The 21,442-nt window shown below is 35.0% G+C and overlaps 1 protein-coding gene across 1 annotated transcript in view; it reads right to left on the reverse strand.

Moving 5' to 3' along the window:
• Positions 1-21,442, reverse strand: part of Pard3b (par-3 family cell polarity regulator beta) — a 1,014,040-nt gene that overhangs the window by 545,713 nt on the left and 446,885 nt on the right. The window contains exon 4 of the mRNA XM_027941877.2: positions 17,776-17,885. Within this exon, the coding sequence (XP_027797678.2) occupies positions 17,776-17,885 (110 nt within the window). The remainder of the gene's footprint in view (positions 1-17,775; positions 17,886-21,442) is intronic.

Genomic DNA, 21,442 nt, shown 5'->3' on the forward strand with positions numbered 1-21,442 from the left:
AAAATATTATGAGAACTTTTGACAAACATGTAATTTTCCACAGTGGTTTTCGGGTCTAATATTACTTGAGGATCATACAATAGCTAAAACTATACAAAATATTTCTCCAAACTAGAACAGAAGAATGTTTTCCTGAAATTGATACGTAGATTGATAGGTTCAGTATATTTATTTTTACATGTTATCCTTGACCAATCAGTTTGAAAATTATCATGAGCTTTAAAGCCCAAGATCAGTTTGGCAATTCCTAAGGTAAATTATTTCGGGTTACATAATACAATAAATCAATTAAGGCATGCCGGGTAGGACAAAAAGTCCACCCATGCTTTTTCTAACATATGGTATTTAGTCACACACAAAAAACTGACATGGTATGGTTGTACAATTTATCTGTGTAAGTATTAAAGGCGACTAAGGAAAAAAAATGGAAGCAGGAACACTGGAAAAATTATTTTACTTGTTATTTTATAGAAAATAGTTTATGGATAGTCAACAAATGCTTCTGGTGCCAGATCAAATTTTTCTTCATAATCATATGTTGAATAGAATATGCTTGCAAAAGACTCTAATTTGAATATGTCTATTCATCAAAACAGATTCAGAAATTTAGGAAAACTCAAGTTTTGAATTAAACTTTCATTTAAATGGGTTCTTTTATTATTATCCCAAATGTACACAGAAAATTAAATCAAATTACATATTGGCAAACCATTAAGAAGACACTGATCAGAAGTAAGAGTTGAAATGCTATAATAATTTCCAGACAAACCTCAAACCCTAATCTGATGCCACCATGTTTACAATGAAAGAAGTTGCAAAGTGACTTGGAGGGACACATTTTAAACTACATTAAAAATGCAGAAATGGCCTAAAATTCTCAGAGGTCTCTGTCTGCTCTGTTTTATTTTGTGATATAGATATAAAATATAAATAAATTTCATGATGAAGGAATTTAAAGTCCATTTTTAATTATTTAAAAATGAATTATACATTACCTTTTTAAATTTTTAAAAATTTTTTATTGGTTCTTTTTAGTTATACATGACAGTAGAATCAATTTTGATATAATTATAGAAGCATGGAATATATCTTATTCTAATTAGGACCCCATTCTTGTGGATAGACATGATGGTGGGATTCACTGTGGATCTGGAGACTATCATGCTAAGGAATATAAATAAGTCAATCCCCCCAAAACCAAAGGTTAAATGTTTTCACTGTTATGTAGAAGCTAATCCACAATGGAGGGAATAGAAGTTCAATAGACTAGATATATATGAATATACATTACCTTTAAAAGCAGGACTAGTAGAGTAGAGGAAGGGGACCAGGGGGAGGGTGGACAAGGAAAAGGGAAATACTGGGGATTGAAATGGAGCAAATTGTTATATGCATTTATGAATATGTGAAAATGAACCCCACTATTAAGTATAACATACTAATAAAAATTTAAAAGGAAACAAAAATAATTTGTTCCTTAAATATAAATTGAACTTTAAAATCTTTTCTCCAAAAATTCCCATTAGTTATAATCTGACAATTTGTTCAGTTTTTCTTTCTTTCCATTGTCTTAACCCTTGCTTCTTTTGTTCATTCATTCACCTATTTAATCAATCAAGCAATTATAAATATCTGCCACATGCCAAGCGGTGAGCTACAGAGAGAAAAACACACTCTCTGCCCTCAACACACTTCCACTCTGGGGGATGGAATGAGACCCACCCAAATCTAAATGAAGTTTCCTTCCTTTGAGGTCAGAAGTGTAAGCCATTTTCTTCCTGAGGTAGGGGATGGAGGGAACACCACAAAAAGCAAGGAGGGAATAGTTGGCTGCACTTGAGCAGAGCAGAGCATGTCTGAGTCAGGAACCAGAATGGGGTACGAGGGCACCAACACTGGGATCTCTGTATGATTCACATCTGATCTCTGATCTCTTAGTCTTGTATTAAACATTGCTTTCCCCAACAGCATATGTTCACCATGACTTTAAAAAATGTCATATCTACATTACTTCAAAAAGTATTACTGAAAGGGTATCACATGTCTGGGAACAGGATTATCAGAAAATAATTCAGAAAGGAGGTGGTGTCTCAGCCTTGTCTTAAGTGAGAAGGTGTCTGTCCCACAGAGGCCACAGGATGATCGGGCTGCAAATAAGGTCAGGGGGTTTCCAGAAAGCTTCAACAGATGATGGATGGTATTTTGAAGCTTTGGAAATCACCCTGTTGCTTAATAACTCTCTTTTTCTGTTTCTTTCTAGGTTTTCAACTTAAACAAAATGTTTACAAGAGAGCCATTTCATATTAAGAAAGAAAAGCTGGGCTGTATTCACTGAAGCAGTTCCAACAGTGCTTTAAGAATTGGTCTTTAGAGGGTTGGTTTTTTTTTTTTTTTTTCAAATGAATAGAACTTGTGAAGGTTTCTATAAGCAAAAGACACTCAACATGCATTTAATGCTTGACTTGGAATCGATATTTGTTTTTTCCTAGCTGTGTGCTAAGTGCTTTCCTTAAATTAAAGCTAAATCTGATAAAATTCAGCTTTTAAAGGGGATTACTCTCAGAGTTACCTCTATTGCTATGTTATCCTGCCACCCTCTACTCCTTTGTTAAGGCAAAAATCTAACACATATTTATTTAAAACATGCACATACACAGCTTACCATGTATTCTAAGAATTTTCACAAATAATTAGTCATTTAATTCTCAAGACAATCTTATGAGGTAAGAACTATTATTATTATTACTTTATAGATGAGGAATATTAAAAGAAGGCAAATACCTGACAAAAATCAATGAGGAAAATATTCAACATCTCTAGTAATTAGAGAAATGCAAATCAAAACTACTCTTAAGATTTCCTCTCATGCCAGTCAGAATGGCAGTTATCAAGAATACAAATAACAATAAGCGTTGGCGAGGATGTAGGGGAAAAGGCACACTTATACATGGCTGGTGGGATAGCAGATTGGTGCAACCAATCTGGAAAGCAGTATGGAGATTCCTTAGAAAGCTTGGACTGGAACTGCCAGTTGACCTAGCTATCCCACTCTTCATTTATCCCCAAAGGACTTAAAATCAGCATAATATAGTAATGCAGCCACATGAATGTTTACAGCAGCTCAATTCACAATAGCTAAATGGTAGAACCAACCTAGATGCCATTTAATAGATGAGCGGATAAAGAAACTGAGATATATATACACAGTGGAATATTAGTCAGCATTAATAAAATTAAATTATGGCATTTGTAGGTAAATGGATGGAGAATATCATGCCAAGTGAAGTAAGCCAATCCCAAAAAAACAAAGGTCAAATGTTCTCTCTGATAAGTGAATGCTGATCCATAAAGGGCAGGGGGGAGTCATGGTAAAAATGGAGAAACTTTGATTGGGCAAAGGGGAGGGAGAGGTGGTGAGTGGGAATGGGAGCAGGGAAGATGGTAGAATGAGACAGACATCATTACCCTAGGTAAATGTATGACTGCACATATGGTGTGACACTATATCATGTACAAACAGAGAAATGAAAATTTGTACTGCAATTGTGTACAAAAAAATCAAAATGCATTCTGCTGTCATATATACCTGATTAAAATAAATAAATTAATTAATTTAAAAGATCAATGAGAACTAGATTTGAACCAGTCCCTGTTCTTAGCCACTCTAGTCCACTACCATTCTGGTTCACAGTAGGGTATTATCACTCTTATGAAGAAATAACCTTAAGTAACTGTGAGCATCTGGGTTAAAAGAATGAATCTCTAAGCTGATTTTTTTTTAATGATCATTGTTTCCTCTATTCCACCTGTATCTTCCAGCCAGGTGCATTTGTGACCTGTTTCTCTGGGATGGTGTCCTGTTTACAGCAAGGGACCTTTCTTCCTGGTAGAAACCATGGGGAGGACTAGGGAGGTAAATCACAATAATGATATCCCATACACAAGTTCAGGTGGTCAAGCTCTAATAGCAAATGCTCCAAGTAGGACTTCCTTTCATAATCATGTGTTTCAATACAAACAGAAGCTTTTCTGGCTTCCAGACTAGAAGGAGGCATGCATTCTCCACATATGCCCTTGTGAAACTGCCGTTGTAACCAGATTTCTTAAAACTGGATTCACATTCATGATGCTATGTAGGAAGCTAAAAATAAAAGCTGTGGCTAGCTCTAGTTTTTGTATGCCTGCATATTAATTTAAATCATTTCCCTTTAATTATATTTAACACACATTAGAAATTTAGTAATTATAAAAGACCTTTAATTATCAACATTCATTATTATCACTATTATTAACATATATTAAACACCCACAGTCTGCTAAATGCTGTACTCAAGATAAAAGGCATTAACCTTGCAATTCCACTGTGACCAAGATAGAAGCCAATCTTCTTCTTCCAGACAGAAAGCAAAATTATACTTGCTTAACCTGACAAAGAGCCAGTGGATGAGTCAGGGATAAAACCTAGTTGTCTTAACCACTAGACAATTGGATAAACAAAGAATGGCTATAAAACCCTGCTGCTTCAAGCATTTCTGAGTCTCTTTTTCCATAAATGTTTTTAATGTCTGAATTAAATTCTTTTGTGGTGGCAAGTCTTTCTCCTTCAGAGGGATATCTGAATTGTGTAAATAGTTAAGTCATTTGAGACCAACTCTACAATGTAAGTTCTGGCCTTTTTGGTGGAAAAATAAAATGTAACTATAAAATGATAAAATACATTTTTTTTTTTTGTCTAGGAAGAAAGGTTCAAAATTACCTTAGAAAGCAGTTTATAGACTGCCTAATCCATTTTAACAATGTGGGCATTGTGGGGAAAAAGCTGATTCTAAGGCCAACACTGGATCTGAATTGTACAGTGCACTTGGATTAAGACATATTTGAAGTCAAATCCTATAGCCACAACTCATTAGCTGTGTGATCTGAAGCAAAGGAGTTAACTTGTCTGAGACAGATATTTTTCATCTGTAAACCAAGGCAATAAAGATAAACTTGCAAATTCTTATGGAAAGAAGTAAAATAGTTGAAGATACAGATGGTCCCTGACTTATAATTTAGGATTTCTTTTCTTTTTTTTTTTAGTTGTATATGGACGCACACCTTTATTTTTTAATTTATTTTTATATGGTGCTGAGAATTGAACCCAGTGCCTTATACATGGCAGGCAAATGTTCTATCACTGAACAACAATCCCAGCCCCATAATTTATGATTTCAATTTGGGGTTTTTCAATTATGATGGCGTGAAAGAGGCATTCAGTAGAAACCTTTGGATTCTGATCTTTTCCTGGGCTGTGGTATGATAGGCTCTTGTAATGCTGGGCAGGGGGCAGTGAGCTGCAGGTCTATCAGCCTGGAGATCACCAGGGGAAACCCCTTATTAAATGCATATTTTACAGATTTTTCTCCCCTTCTATTAACAGTCTCTCTTCAATCTATTGATTGCTTTCTTTGTTGTACAGAAGATTTTTGTCTGATTTAATTCTCGTCATCTATTTTGGTTTTGTTACCTATGGTTTCAAAGTTTTATCTAAAATATCCTTGTTCTATAATTTCATAGTTTCAGTTATTATATTTAAATCTTTAATCCAGTAGGGGTCCAGTTTGATAAGACTACAGGACAGAATTTCTATGCTGACCCTGGCACCCATCTCAAACTTATAGGACAGAGTTGTTAAGATAGTCAGCAAATTGTGTTATATAAGTTAATGAAACCCAGAAAATTTCTCATCTGAAGTCTAAACATATTACTGGTTTTTGAGAAAGACCAGGTTCATCCTAGTTAGCCAGCCAGAGCCCACCTTTGTCTAGCCAAGCATAGAAACTTCTTCTTTTAGCTTTGGAGTGAGAGGATCTCCTGTGATGCTGGCTTCCAAGACATGTTCCTGTCTTTAAGTCCCCAGGAAATTGGACTGTCTGTAATCCTGAGTCTTTCTGTATCTTCTTTCCATTTCTTAGTCAATTCTCATAGACTGGGACTGGTTTCTTCTGAAACAAATTCATTTTGAATTGATTTTCGCATATGGTGAGAGACTGGAGTCTAGGTTCCTTCTTTTGCATGTAGGTATCCAATGCTCCCAGAAAGACCATCCTTTGTCAATGCACATTCCTACTACCTTGGCTGAAGATCAACAGGTTATGGTATATGGATTTACTTCTAGGCTCTTGATTCTATTCCACTGGCCTATTGCGTTTGTTTTTCTAGCAATGCTGTTTTTTGTTACTATAGCTTTGTAGTATATTTTGAAATTAGATGTGTTTCTATTTTCTTCTTTTTGCTCAGGATTACTTTGGCTATTAGAGTCTTTTTGTGGCTTTATATAAATTTTAGGATTGTTTTCCTAGTTCTGTGAAGAATTTTAGCAACGTTTTGGTGGGAAAGGATAGTTTTAACAAGTGGTACTGTAAAAAGTGTATATTGACACCCTCCCAAAAAAGAAAATATGAAGTTGGACCCTTACATAAAATCATTCACAAAAGTTAACAACAGATCAAAGACCTAAATGTAAGAGCTAACTAACTATACAACTCTTAGACTAAAACATAGGGGAAAATCTTTATAATGTTGGATTTGGCAAGGATTTCTTATATATGACACAAAAGTCACAGACAACAAAACAAATAGACTAGTTGAACTTCATGACCATCAAAGGACACAATAAAACAGCATGAAAAAGACAACCTACAGAAGGGAAGAAACCACCTGCAAATAATTTACCTTATAATGGATTAATATCCAGAATATATAGAGAACTCCTAAAACTCAACAATAAAAAACAAATCAACAACAATAACAAAAACAACAACCAAAAAAAACCCACCCCACAATTCAAAAATAGCTGGGCATGGTAAGGCATGCCTGTAATCCCAGTGGCTTGGGAGGCTGCGGCAGGAGGATTGGGAGTTCAAAGCCAGCCTCAGCAACAGCAAGGTGCTAAGCAACTCAGTAAGACCCTGTCTCTAAATGAAATATAAAATAGGGCTGGGGATGTGGCTCAGTGGTCGAGTGCCCCTTAGTTCAATCCTGGATACCTTCCTCTCACATCCCCAGAAATAGGCAAATGATTCAAACAGACACATCTCTAAAGGACATATAGAAATGAACAGCTATTAAGCACTTCAAAAGATGTTCAACATATGAATAATTAGGGAAATATAAACCAAAACCACAGCAAAATATCTCATACTCATTAGGATGGCTACATTAAAAGAAAAAATATTTTTAAAAAAGTATGGGTGAGACTATGGAGGAACTGGAACCCTTTTACACTCTTGGTAGGAGTGTAAAATGGCACATCCCTGTGGAAGAGAATTTGGTTGTTCATCAAAAAAGGAAAAATAGAATAATCATATGATCTAGCAATTCAACTTCTATGTTTATACCTAAAAGAATGGAAAACAGAATTGTGAAGAGATATTTGTACACTCATGTTTATAACAGTATTGTGCCCAGTAGGTGAAATGTAGACACAACCTATGTGCTCAATGACAAACAGTCAAAATGTGGTATAAATGTACAGTGGAATACCATTCAGCCTTAAAAAGGCAGGCATTTCTGACATAGAATAACACAAATGAAGCTTGAGATCATCATGCTAAGTGAAATAAGCCAGGCACAAAAAGATAAATGCAGTATGGGTTCCATTTATATGGGGCATCAAGGATTGTCAAAGTCATAGGGCAAGCAGAATTGCAGTTGTCAGGGACTGAAGGGAGGAGAGAATTGGCAGTTATTGTTTCATGGGTATAGAGCTTCAGTTTTGTAAGACAAAGCATTCCAGAGATACAGAGTGATGATAGAGGCACACTGACATGACTGTAGCTGTACCACTGATCTGTGCACTGAAAAACGGGTAAGATGGGGGTTCCGTGGTAGAGCAGTTGCCTACCAAGTGTGAGGCCTGCCTTGGATCTCCACACACAAAAAAGAATGATAATTATAATGTGTATTTTACCACATAAAAAGGAGGGGGAGACAAGTTCAAGAAATTGAATATATAGCTGGAGACATGGAGAGTATCAGGGATTTCTAGACAGGAGGTCAAGTGTTATAAATACATTCACACTTAGAGCAGCATGTAATGATTTTATTCATAAAACAAACATGAATTATCTCATATAGGCTGAGCATCCCTAATCTGAAAGTCTGAAATCTGAAAAGCTCCAAAGTCTGAAATTTTTTGTGTACCAACATGATGTCACATGTGGAAAATTCCACAACTGACCTCATGTGATAGGTTCCAGGCAAAATGCAAACACAATAAAAATACTGTATAAAATTGCCTCCAGGCTGCTGTGTGTATAAGGTATATGTGAAACATACATGAATTTCATGTTCAGACATGGTTCTCCTCCCTAAGATATCTCAGTATGTATATGAAATATTCCAATCCTGCCCCTCTTCTCAGCCCAAATCCAAAATACAAAACACTTCTCGTCCTAAGAATTTTGGATAAGGGACCTCACTAAACAAATTATACAACCTTTAAACAAATGCCCATATTTTATGAGACCATTCAAATAAAATTCTGATTAATGTGTGAGCTTTTGAAACGTGTTTTGAACAGGGAGTACCATACTCTAACAATATTAGCTGCTCTGAGGACTACTTGTTTATCTTTGGATCTTCATAAGAATATAACTGAATGTCAAATGTATTTTATTTAGAAGTTAAAATTAAGAAGGTCTGGGTGATTGATGGTGATTGAAACTTAAGGTAGAAAAAAAAAGAGGCAAGATGCTCTTTAAGCAAGTCAGTTGATTCTGACCTCTGATGAATTTTCCACCTTTTCTTTTTAGAGCAGGGACAGTACTTCATTATTTTTTTTTTTTTTTTTTTTTTGCAAAAGGTGCCATTTACCCATTCTTGTTTAAGAGACAGGGAATTCTACCTGGAAAGAAAACTGTAAAATCTGGTGGAAAACACCAAGGCTAAGTCGGTTTGAAAATTTTAGGCCAGATGGAAGTTAAAAAGATTTGCTAAAAGTAGTGATTCTTTAAAAACTGGTTTAAATCTGTCAGAAGGCTCTGGATTCTCCAGTGCCGCACACCAGTTACTTCAACGCTAACTCACTCCAGATGTCCCTGTGATCATCTCCTCAGACATCAAAAGCTATGTAGTGACAAGCTCACATGCTGCTTATGAGGACGCTCTCTGTTTCCACAAGCATAAAACACACACAGTAGCTACTTTTAAAATGTGATTCATCTAAATCAGAACTCCATTTTATAACACACAGCTATTAGGGAAGGGGCCACCCTCCTGAGAAGGAAAGTCTTTTAAATGTCTGTACAATGTCATCGTATGACTAGACTTTGAAAACAGAAACCAAAATGAAACTTGTATTTCACAAGAGTTTATGTTGGGGTGGGGGGAATCCCCCATCAGAAGAGTTATCTGGGTTACACCATCTTTGTGGAAAAAAATAAAAAAGATAGTTTTCATTCCAATACCTGCCATGCTTCTTTCCAAGGTGAACTCCCACTAATCCTTTCTGTCCATGCCATCGACTTTCCTAAATGTCAAATCACAGAAAGCCCCAATAGAAAGAAGATGAGAGCATACGGAATGCACCGTTCTTCTCCTGGACTTTCCCCTGAAAGTACCATGACATTTGCACATTTGTCTGCAGATTTTGGTAGCAGCTTTCCTCCAAAGATGACATACATGTACGTGTATACCCAGGCATGTTTTCAGGCTGCTGCCTCTGCGTGTGTGTGTCTTTTAAAAATATTTCTCCATGTTATTCACTTGGAAAATAAAATTAGACTTCTTGTGATTCGATGGAAATATATCCTAATTCCATGAATATTTATACATTTTAAGACATTAAAATAAAATTTAACTGACTTCATGCCAAGTTAATTAATAATTCACATCTGGAACCTTGAGTCAACTAGTTTGTATGTTTAAGTCACTAACAATTGGTGTTCACACAGGTTCTCTCCATTTCCTTTTTGTTACATAAAATCATAAAATGATTTCTGAGGAAATCATCCACAATTTGAATAATTTTCTCAGGGTCACATAGTTACTGATGCAATGAGGATACAGGATCTTCTCCTTCAGACTAAAATCATTTTGAAACATCATCTTTAGCAAATTTCTAACAATGCTATTAAATTCGACCCGCCCATACTGCTAAAATGAGATTGATATGTTTATTAGTGTTTTGCCAAGAAACACCTTGTAAATGTTCTCACACTCTTTAATTAATTCACATACCAGGGATATTTTTAATTTCTTCTGTATCAGTTCAATCCAGAAAAAAAAATCTTCTTAAAGAAGATGGAATAGGAAGATAATTTATAAGGGAGGAATCTTTAGATGAAATGGGTAAAATAAATTGTCTATTCTAACAAAGAGTTTTCTAAATTCTTTGACACAATTATTAGAAACTTATAAAGATATAACCACCAGGATCGGTAACTTTATAATTGTTAGAACTCAGTTTTGTTGACAAAGAGACAGAACTCAGGTATCTGACTACAACTGCATGCATGTTAATTTCTATTCTCTCTTCACCTATCATCATCACTTGAAAAATTAACCTTAATGATGATTTATATATAGTGGGAGACAGTGGTACCTGCCTATAATCCCAATGACCACAGAGGCTGAGGCAGGAGGATCTCAAGTTCAAGGTTGGCCTTAGCAACTTAGCAAGACCCTTAGCAACTTAATGAAATCTTGTCTCAAAATAAAATAATAATAATAATAATAATAATAATAATAATAATAATAATAATAACAACAACAACAACAATAATAATGTCAGGGGATGTAGCTCAGTGGTAAAATGCCCCTGGGTTCAATCCCCAATACCAAAACAAAACAAACAAAAAAACCAAAAACCTCAACCTAATTGTTCAGATCTTTAATTGCCAAGGCTTGTTTTCTTCCTATAGTTTGTACTCTTTCTCAGAATCAATTTCTATGCTGAAGTCATTGCTAGAATTCTTAGAAGATGGAGTAGATTTCACAATTCAAACTGCTGATCTCAGCCACCAACCCACATGCTATTCAAAGTAGAGAAGTTATGTTTAAACATCTCTTTCTCCTTGGCAACACAAAGAAGAAACAAGTAACACATTGTCCTAAAACAGAAAATTCAAAACTGAAACTATCTGGGAAGCAACATAGTATTTTAAACAGAGGATTTCCCAATTTCATTCATACATACACACACAAAATAAAATACACATCTGTACAATGGAAGTTAAAATTGGTTAAAAGTTGTTGAATTGAATTCATCTTGTCTATCAGAAATGAAAGTTTCAATCATGTAGTCATATGTTTAAGAGAGTCTATTATGAGCCACACTCTGTGCCTAGGGTTCAAGTATAAAATTAAGAAACCTGGCTCATACCTCTGAAGAGCTCATGGTTTTGAAAAAATGCAGACATTTGAAAAAGCAGTTATATTTCAGGGAGATAAGAGTTAATAGAGATACTGCACACGGCACTTACCTTCAGGGGTTAGGGAGGCTGACCAGAGTGAAGTGCAGACCAAAGGCAAAGAACATTAAGACTCAAGGTTATAAATGTGCTGCTTGATACCCTGGTACAGACTTTCAGTCTGAGAGGGTTCTTAGAGGATCTGTTTCTGGTCTTTGTAACTAGGGTGCAAGTTTCCTGAGGACAGGAATCACGTCTTAGCCTGTCCAGATGGCACCTAACTGAATGGATCAATTTATTTTGACACAAACTCATTCAGTTTTTATTATGTGCAGCTCAAGAATAAACAGCAAAGAAGACCTGTCTGGGTTAGCTTTTGAATTGCTGAAAGTGACCTCTGAATAGTGATCTTTCCTTCAGATTTTCAGTTTTGGATCAGACCCAAGTTGAATAACGGGGAAGTACACACCTGAACAGGATTCACATATCTATGGTACGTGACTAGCCATGGTTCAGACATTCAGATAACCCAAATTTGTTTTACCAACTTCTGCAAGATATGGTTTAAAAAACAAAATAAAAAACTCTGCTGCAGAGTAAATCAAACTTCTGAATTTTTCGTACCTGAGCTTTAGTTTTATAAGCATAACTGCTTCAGAAATGAAGCTGCCCAAACTTGCCAAAATAAGTAAACATTTGGCTCTGTGAAATATTGGATGGCAGCTTTATCTCCTAAAAACAAAGCCATATGAAAACCATCGTTGCAATGTGTCTCCAAGCTCTGGTCTTATCAGCACACAGCGTGAACAGCTGGAGTTACAAACACCAGGACTATTATTAAATCACTGTGTCAGGGGAAGAAAAGAAAAACCTTTTGTAGGCTTCAGTATCTCTAAATAATGCAATTATATATTACATGTTATTTCTCCCTCCTTTTGCTTCTCAGCATCCATCTCTCTTCATTGGAAGGCAACAGATAGAAACTTCCTTCCAATATATTCTGGCATCTACAGCCATTATTCTATTCTGGTGTTTCTATGGCTACTTAAGAGCATATCTAGTAGGTAGAAAATATGGTTTGGTCATGCAGAATGTTCGCTAAATTTTATGTTGGATTTTGTTAGTCACCAGCCCATAATCTAAAGTCCTCTAACCTCAGTGAAAATTCAATGAGTTTTAATCCTAACAACTAAGCTATATAATTTTATCTGTAATATCTCAGCAATTTCTCTCATGCATCTTAGAAACATCAACTATACTCTCAATGTACATGATACACATGGGAAGGCATGTGTCATACAAGGGGAAATTTTTGGAACCAATTCTCCATTGTATTATAAGCAAGACACAGAATGTGGCTAGTCATTGGAAATACTTTCTCTCACGAGTAACTACCAGCTACTATATTTGCAGATTAAATCCCCAAATCTGCAAAGAATATTATAACTCACTGGAAAAATGGAAACACTTCCCTTTAGGGTGTCTTTTTATAACTAATCTGTGTCCTTCACCCCAATCTTAGAGTTGCTAAAAATGATGCTGCTACTGAATAAACAGATGTGTTTGGTCTCTCAGTGCAGAAATTCAAAAGCTTCTATTTAACTTAAAATTCCGAATTTCTGTGCTATGTTTTGGTAAGAAAAGATGATAATGTGATGAAATAATCTTAATTATTTAATATGTATTTGCAGGGAAAGAAAGATCATTTTCTGTTTAATCTCTATCATCATTCCTACTTTGAGAATTGGTGGCTTCCATATACTATTTTATCCAACCAAAAACTGATAGTTCTTAATTTTGTTCTTTTGTTTTAAAATTCAAAGAGTGATAGAATCTTTTTAGAGAAATAAACACACATACACACACTGGCATGCCATGGCATACAACTGCAGATTGACCAGACTCCCTGCAACCCATCCATGGACTTCCCATTTAACAACCCCCAAAATTGCCAGCTTATTTTTACTTATATATGACACATTTGTTTTCAAAGACAGACCAGTAGTCTCTTAATTTTGGAAATACAAAATAAATAAGGATTTTAGAACAATGTCCTTTACTATCTGAGAACGACCACAGTATTATAATTTTCAAGAATGCACTTTTTAATTTACTCGCCCTGCGGGATCAATTTGCTTTAAGGGTTAAATTCAAAACTATAAACAGTCATTAAAACACAAAACAACTATAGTAGTTAACCGGATATTAAGAAAAAAACTCACATCTGTTTTAGAGTTCTGTTCCATCCGCAAATTCGGGAACATCAATTTCAAGGACCTGGTTTTATGGCATGCCCTCAAGCCAAGAACACCAGGTTGCAATCAAGGGAAGGGAGGTAAGACTTCTCATAAGCGTTTCCCTAAGAAATATCCTGTGCCCGGGATTCTCTTTCTTTAATTCAAAAGCAGTCAGTAGAACTGGATTTGCTATTGTCTTGGAAGATAAATAGCCATTGCTATCTGCACATTAATAATTTGTACTATTCTGGTATGAAAGAGGAATAGAGGAAACAAATTTCTGTGCTGTTTATATGGTGGTACCTTAAGTAACAAATACTGAGATTTGGTTACTTATCAATATAAACAGAACATGAAGTCTGCAGAAAATTTGATATTTCTTATTTAGGCCCATTTTAAAACTACAGCATGTTCCAGAGTGCACATCTTAAATAACCAATTTGTAATAACTTACCCAAAAATAAGTGCAACTTTTCTAACTTTTAAAAACCACACATCCCTGGGCATCAATGAAAACTTTACCCTCTATGGTAGGCCTAATGAATTGCAACTAAAAATAACAGTCATCAGCTGTGGTCTTCAAGGCAATATTTCAACATAATCAAATGTGTCAAATATTCATTCTTCAGATTCTTATGCTGTGGGTTATATGTTTCATTTCTTGGGAATGATTGAACATAACCCACGTGGGGTCCTGCCATCTGTGAATTACTTACATATGAACACTGTTTAAGAGATGGAAATTTTGATTGTTCCCCCTGCCTTGGATATTGGACTGAAGTGCAATTGAACATAGATTTTTTTAAGCAATTATTTTTTTGTAATGGGTGATACATGGCTACATTATCACACATTCCCCATATTCATCATCACTTATCAAATAATGGGAATTAAGTACAGGATAGCCGAAGTTATCGAGGAAGCATCCAGTAAATTCTGGAATCTGAATAGAACCTGAAGTCTCACCTTCCTGAGCTCAGGAGCTTGCCACACAGAAGCTGCTCTGCAATGTGTCCGCAGCTAAGAATGGAGCCTATTGTGTTCCCATGGTTCTCTTACCACTGAGCAAACAATGAAAGTAACTATAGGGCTATATGCAGGGTGCCACAAAATGCACTCCTTTGAGAGTCACTGGGGTCACTGTTAATAATCACGCCAGACAAAAGGCTTGAATCAGGACTTGCTGTACACAAGTTCAACCATACTTTCACCAGGGAGATGAGATGGTCCTCAAAGATCTTCCTACAAATATCTCCAACCATTTCATTAATGATAAATTCAGTTTTACTTTTGTCCCACAGATGCACTATGCAATATAAATGGAATAACAAAAACAGCTGCAATTTTAAATTTTCTATTAGCCATGTTATGAAAAAGTAAAATGAAGCAGGTGAAAATAGTTCTAATAATATATTGTGCTTAACCCAAAATATCAAATATATTATCATTTCAACAGTCAATATAAAAATGATTAATGAGATGTTATTTTTTTCACACTTCAGTTTTTGAAAGTGCACATACAAAACTTCAATACATTTCAAATCAGATCAACTCTATTTCAAGAGTTTCACAGCCATGTAAGCTAGTGGCTATCATTCGAGGCCACAGATTCAGATATACAGAAATATATGAATAAAGTTATAACACACACACACCCAAATTGTATCTTTTTTCTAAGTAAAAATAGATTCGATCTATTTATTAACTTCACCAAGTCTTGCACAATAGGGCAGTTAAAACATCTGTCTCTTGCCTGGGGTGAACCAAATCTTTGAACTTATAAACATTTTCCAGACAGATTCTTTTGGGGGAATAGAGAAATGACTGAGATTATTAATTATCAAGCAGGCTAATTGCTGAGAATTTTGTAGGCCTTTCTCTGGGTTTATATGTGCCTTGCTTTCCTAAGTCCAAAACAAATATACTGAGCACTTTGCACATCTGGATACTAGATACATAATGATAAGTCAGGCCCCATGCTTGGACCTGGAGATGTTAAGGCTTATGAGTGTCATGGAAATTATTTTACACTAAAGCAAGAGAAGTATAAAATGTGTTTCTATCCCATGGCAAGTCAAGAACCAGACTCTGCTTTTAGAGTCTCAGGCTGTCATGCCCAGAGACACTGAGAGAAAAGGAGGAAATACCCTTTTTCCTTTTTACTCTGGATAAAACTGTTTTCCTTTTTACTCTGTGGAAAAAAAATGAGGTATAAGGATTTGAGGTCCCAATATTTCCTTGTGAAAAAGGATATGCATATCTCTAGTAATAGTTTGTCGTCCTGCCTCATACCCTAACTTGTGGCACTCACAATGTGATATTTTGGTGAGACTACAAAATCTATCAGAAAGATAGTAGCCCTATAATTTCCTTTTAGGGAAAGCAATATCAATAACATTTTAATTGATGTAAATGCTGCATTTATGTAATGAAAAGATAAACTTTGCTGGATTTTGTATATGCAAACAATGATCAAATATACTCTCATTTTAGGTTATGCAGATACCCTAAAAATCAACACTAAATTGTAGTTATTCTCTTTTATGCAATTACTCTCTCATTTATATAGTCCTCTTCCCCCAAACTAATATATTTAGGCTTAACATGGTCTCAATCAGAGGGTTACCAAAAAAAAAAAGCTAGCAGAGCTTACCACATACTGGTCTTGTTTGTATTCATCATTAAAGTAGACCACACACACCTGATTTTTATTAAAGTTCCATTAAATATAATTCCTTAAAAGGATAGAGTTTTAAGTAGAATAGTGAGAGAACATTACATCTAAAATACTTTCAAGACATTTGCTTGCTTATTTAAGGGAAGAAATATGGCAAAATATTACCACGAATATATTAGTACATGCCCAGTGGTTTGGTATAGCAACTCTTACCTCATAACATTAGCACTGGCTCTTGATAAGAAAGCCATGGAACAAACTGGGAGAATTTGTTTAATCTATTCGGCATTCTGATAAACCTATAATATGTTGCTTTTTTTTTTTTCCCCTAACGGTGCTATAGATAGACTCAAAATAGAAGACTGGCTTTTAGGAGCTAACTTTTTAATATGGTTATGTTGTTAAGGATCCCCTATTACAATGATATGTAGACATTAATTGAAATCTAACTCTAAGGCTATTTGGATGAATGAAGTTCAATTATAACTTTTCAAAGCAAGTAGGAATTAGCATAAAGATCCCACAGTTCTATATGGAAGGAAGATGTAATCTCTTCAGGAAATTATTCTCCATTTAACCTATGGATTGTAAGTATAGCAGTTATAAGTATATCTGGTTATAAGGAGTTTGGGTATATAATTTTATTTTTATCTGGATTTTAGTTTTATGATGGATTCTAGAAATCTAATAGTCACAGCACATATTCATGATATTGAAAATGTGAAACTGTATTACTATTTATCCTGATATGACTTTGCAAAGCATTGTGTTATTAGAGAAAAAATATATAGACTTCATCTTTGGGTATTTTGAAGCCACAGGATGAAGGACATGCAGTGGTACAGCATGCAAATTCAAAGCCTGGTCTTTTGCGAATGGGGGGTGACAGTGACCGGGGAGGGGGATGCCAGAATTGAACCAGGAACATTCTGCATACGAGCTATAACCCCAGCCTTTTTTTTTTTTTTGATGTTATTTTGAGACAGGGTCTCAGTAAATTTCCCAGGATGACCTCAAATTTGCAATCCTCCTGCCTCAGACTCCTAAGCCATTGAGATTACAGGTGTGTGCTACCACATCTGGCTACAAAGCATGATCTTTTCAGCCAGATCACTTGGGTTAATTTCCGGGCTCTGCCACCTCCTATATGGCCTTCAACAACTTTCTAAACCTCCTTCTGTTTCAATTTCTTTATCAGTAAAATGAAGATAAAAACTTAACCTTGAAGCAGAAGTTTAGATGACAAACTAAAACACTGAAAACAGATTTTGGCACATAGTTGATACTATATATAATGGCCCTCACCGCACCTATGTACTATTAATAGATTGTACTATTATAACTACCACTGTATATCTTTGCAAAAGATTTCTAATTATCAATTTACTTTCCAGACTGCAAAGCCCCAGTTAGTCTATGGGTAAGGACTTTGATCTCTCAGTAGAAATGCAAAGGGCAGGATACTTACTAAAACAACAGGTTTCAGACTCTGGCCACTGGGGTGTGAAGAGCTTGGCTGGGCATCAGCAGGTAGCCCTGGAGCTGGGTCACTGCTTCTCCTCACCAGCAGTGGAGTGCCTGCAAGACAAAATAGGAGGTGAGAGGTCAAAAGGGCCCTGGGGGAAAGAGAGTACATGGCACAACTGTGCTTTAATTAAAAAGGTTTACAACATGCTTTTATGTAAAAATATTCTTTCTAAGGATGCTTGTAAATTAGTGAATTTAACAGTCTTTTGTCATCTGTAAACAGAGTGACATGTGCAAACAAAATCTTTCAACTCTCATCTTCCCCCCCACTTGAATTTCAAAACAAGCCATTGCATTGAACAAAAACTGTTAGGCAATGCACACATGGATAGTGGGCAATTTAAAAAAGGATCTAGAAAATATATGTGAATATTAAAAAGAATGATTATCCAGAAGACAAATGAAGAGGTTCATACAGTCAGTCTAAATTGCCATTCAGTAGAGCTAGAAGTGTAGTTATTATTGCCATTTGGTGCTTTTCAAATCTTTTGAACAACGATACATCCTGAAATAAATTATTTGCTGGGGTCATAGCATTAATGTCTATTTAAGTACACAAAGAGATTGGTTCCATTCACTTTCCTTTCTCTCAAAGTAGATAAAATTGATAAAGAAAATAAGTTAGTTCTTCTAAAAATATACCCTGATTTCTTTTTAATTTAATAAAGGCTTCCACTATTAAATATTTGAGTCAGTTATTAAATTCTGAAAAAAAGATCATACTATTAGAAAGTTCAAATGAAATTCAACCTTAGCAGAGCTGGCAGCCTAACTACTCCATTTGCAATTAGGCCTAAAATAACATTTTATATGAAATTGGCCACTATAGAGAAAAGTCTTTAAAAAATTTTTTTAAATCTGCTTGCGGTTTAAAAATCACTTTCACATAAAAATTAACAATTTATTTGTGTGCTTTTGGGAAAAGACTTGAAAATAGTTGAAATGCAATTTCCCATTTATCAATATTCTGAAAATAATTCCCAAACCTCTGAAGCTATTGCAGTTTAAAGCAACATTTATCATCTATGTTTTAAGTTAGGTATAAAACTGATTTTATATGTATATCAACATTCTTGTTTTGTACAAAACACAGAATTGTTAATATTTTTCATCCTTGTCCAGATAGGAGTTGGTTTTTGAAATGTAAGTTATTTCATAATCAGAAATTAACATGCTACTCAAGATACAGACACCATGCCAGGAAGGTATTATTATATCTAAATTCCCATTCCTTTCTTTTTTATTAATGGCTATAGCCCTACATTATTCCCCACCCTTTCCATCTCCATCTCCAAAATTTCTTAAGCAACTGTCATACCTATAATTGTATGGTTGGCAAATCTTTTCCTAAATAAAATATGAAAAAAAAAAAAAAAAGAGTAAAAAGCAAGAGAAAGTACTAAGAAATCTAGTCTCACACAGTATTTTCCCCTTTTTCAGGTGATGTGAAGAATGAACTCCTTTCAGTCTAAGCTCTGGAATTACTAGCAACATGAAATTTTGAACATGTCAGTCTGGGTGCACTACCCTCAGAAGCACCTGTTATCTTTAAAATCACAAAGAAAATGGAGTAAACCCCATCAAACTTTGGCTTTTTTCCCAAGCATTTAACCTGACCAGGACAGTATACCTCAATAATCCTAAAATGGACAACACAGATAACCAAAAAACAAGGAATGCCATGGGTCACCAATGTGTTTCCTTATCTTCAAAAACAAGTTAATTTAGAGGCACAGAAATGGAAATCTTAGGGACAATTTTGGTTCTAATGGTTTTTCAGCTGAGAAATATACCTATGTATGTCATATGTATATGTGCCTATAACAAGATTTTTCTTGGTTAATAAACACTCTTTTAAAAAAGAACTACCGTAGATAGTTTTCTTTAACTTTAAGGATATATGCCCATGTCTTGTCACACTATCCATCTTTATTTTAATGACAAAAGGTTATCTTTATTAAAGACATATTTTTAAAGTAGAACACATTCAGCTTTGTGAATTCAATCAATATGCTACAGTATTAGTATGACTTCCCAGAAGGTGATAGTTCAGTTTTGCACCAGTGCATCATCTATTGGGGCATTTAAAAGGAGGAAATGGTGGCCATTACTATGTACAGATTTCACATTTTTATTGATGTGTTGAAAATTAATTTTATTAATAATTAACACATAAAAGCAAAAACCCTAAAGCCACACAAATAAACTGTATGATGGCTAGATCTTCAACATACCCTTAGCTCATCAGAAAAAAAAGTTTTCTTCCGTTTCTTTTTTTTTTTTTTAACTTCACATTTGAATGTCTCCTGTTGAGACACTTTCTCATTTTCTTTGGCTGTCTTAATGTGTTAATAGCAAGTGCAAATTATTCCATATTGGAATTAATAATGAGCATTTTAAAATATGAACTGTTATCTCAGAGAGTTAACAACTTTTCCTCGTATTATTTTTCCAGTCACCAACCCCCATTTGAGGGTGGCTGTGAGGAAGAGACTGAGTTACAGCTTAAAGACAGTGAGGTACATTGTGGTGTACAATGGAAGGCAAATAATGGCAAGGACTGAAGATGATCTGGGTCCATGCTTGGATATACAGAGAAGTCACATTTCCCAAACAAAGCTAACTAAAATAAGGAGTAGACAAATCTATTCAGTTTTATGGAGACCTCCCTTCCATGGGACAAATGAACATAACCTCTGCATTGAAGGAGTTTACAATTTAACAATAGAGAATAGATGCTAATACCACTAACCGTCATGTGGACAGGGCAATGGGTATTTGAGTCAAATGATCTGACCTTCCCATTGACTGGTTCTGTGACATTAGGCTTGAACTGCTCTGTGACACAGTCTCATTGCTTAAAACCTGCTAGTAATAACATATCATGGAGCTGATGGGAGGTGGAAATAAAACACAAGGAATGCTTAGGATGTGGCACTATCCATTATGTAATTACAGGCAGACAATCCATCCTCTTCCCCTGTCCTACCCCCATGAAAAAGAAGAAATAGCTCTTGTTGTGAATAGCATTCTCTGCTCAAATATCTGAACTTCTGAAAGGCAAGTTAATTTTCATGGAATGATATGTCAATGAAAATAGTAAAATCTAGTTTTGTGCAAAGCTAGATATAGCCTTACAATAGAAGTCAAAGCTTTCAAGGAATATATATATATATATATATATATATATATATATATATATATATATATATATGATGGGAAGGAAGTTAAAAAATGGGAGAAAATGCTATTCATTAGTATTTTTCAGGTAATTGAGAAAAGATTCTGATTTTAAAGGCAGAAGCCTTTAATTCAGCTCAAGAATGATAGTATTCTGTGAAACCATAGCTAAAAGCCACTAGAGGCAAAACTCAAATAAAATAAGGAATATTAAGAACTTTAATGCGTGAAGTCCTACATAACGGCTGGTATTTTCCCACTCAGTTAAATATTTGAGAATCTACTACACACCAGGACATTTACCAGCAGAGGGACAATGACATTAAGATGAGTAGTTATGGTGCTTACTCTCAGCTTAGATTTCAGAGAAAAAAAATGTGGGGACAAAGAACATTTCATCACAGTATGAAGGTAAGTAAACTCAGATT

This window comes from Marmota flaviventris, chromosome 11 (genome assembly GCF_047511675.1).
Source record: "Marmota flaviventris isolate mMarFla1 chromosome 11, mMarFla1.hap1, whole genome shotgun sequence".
Lineage (NCBI taxonomy): Eukaryota > Metazoa > Chordata > Mammalia > Rodentia > Sciuridae > Marmota > Marmota flaviventris.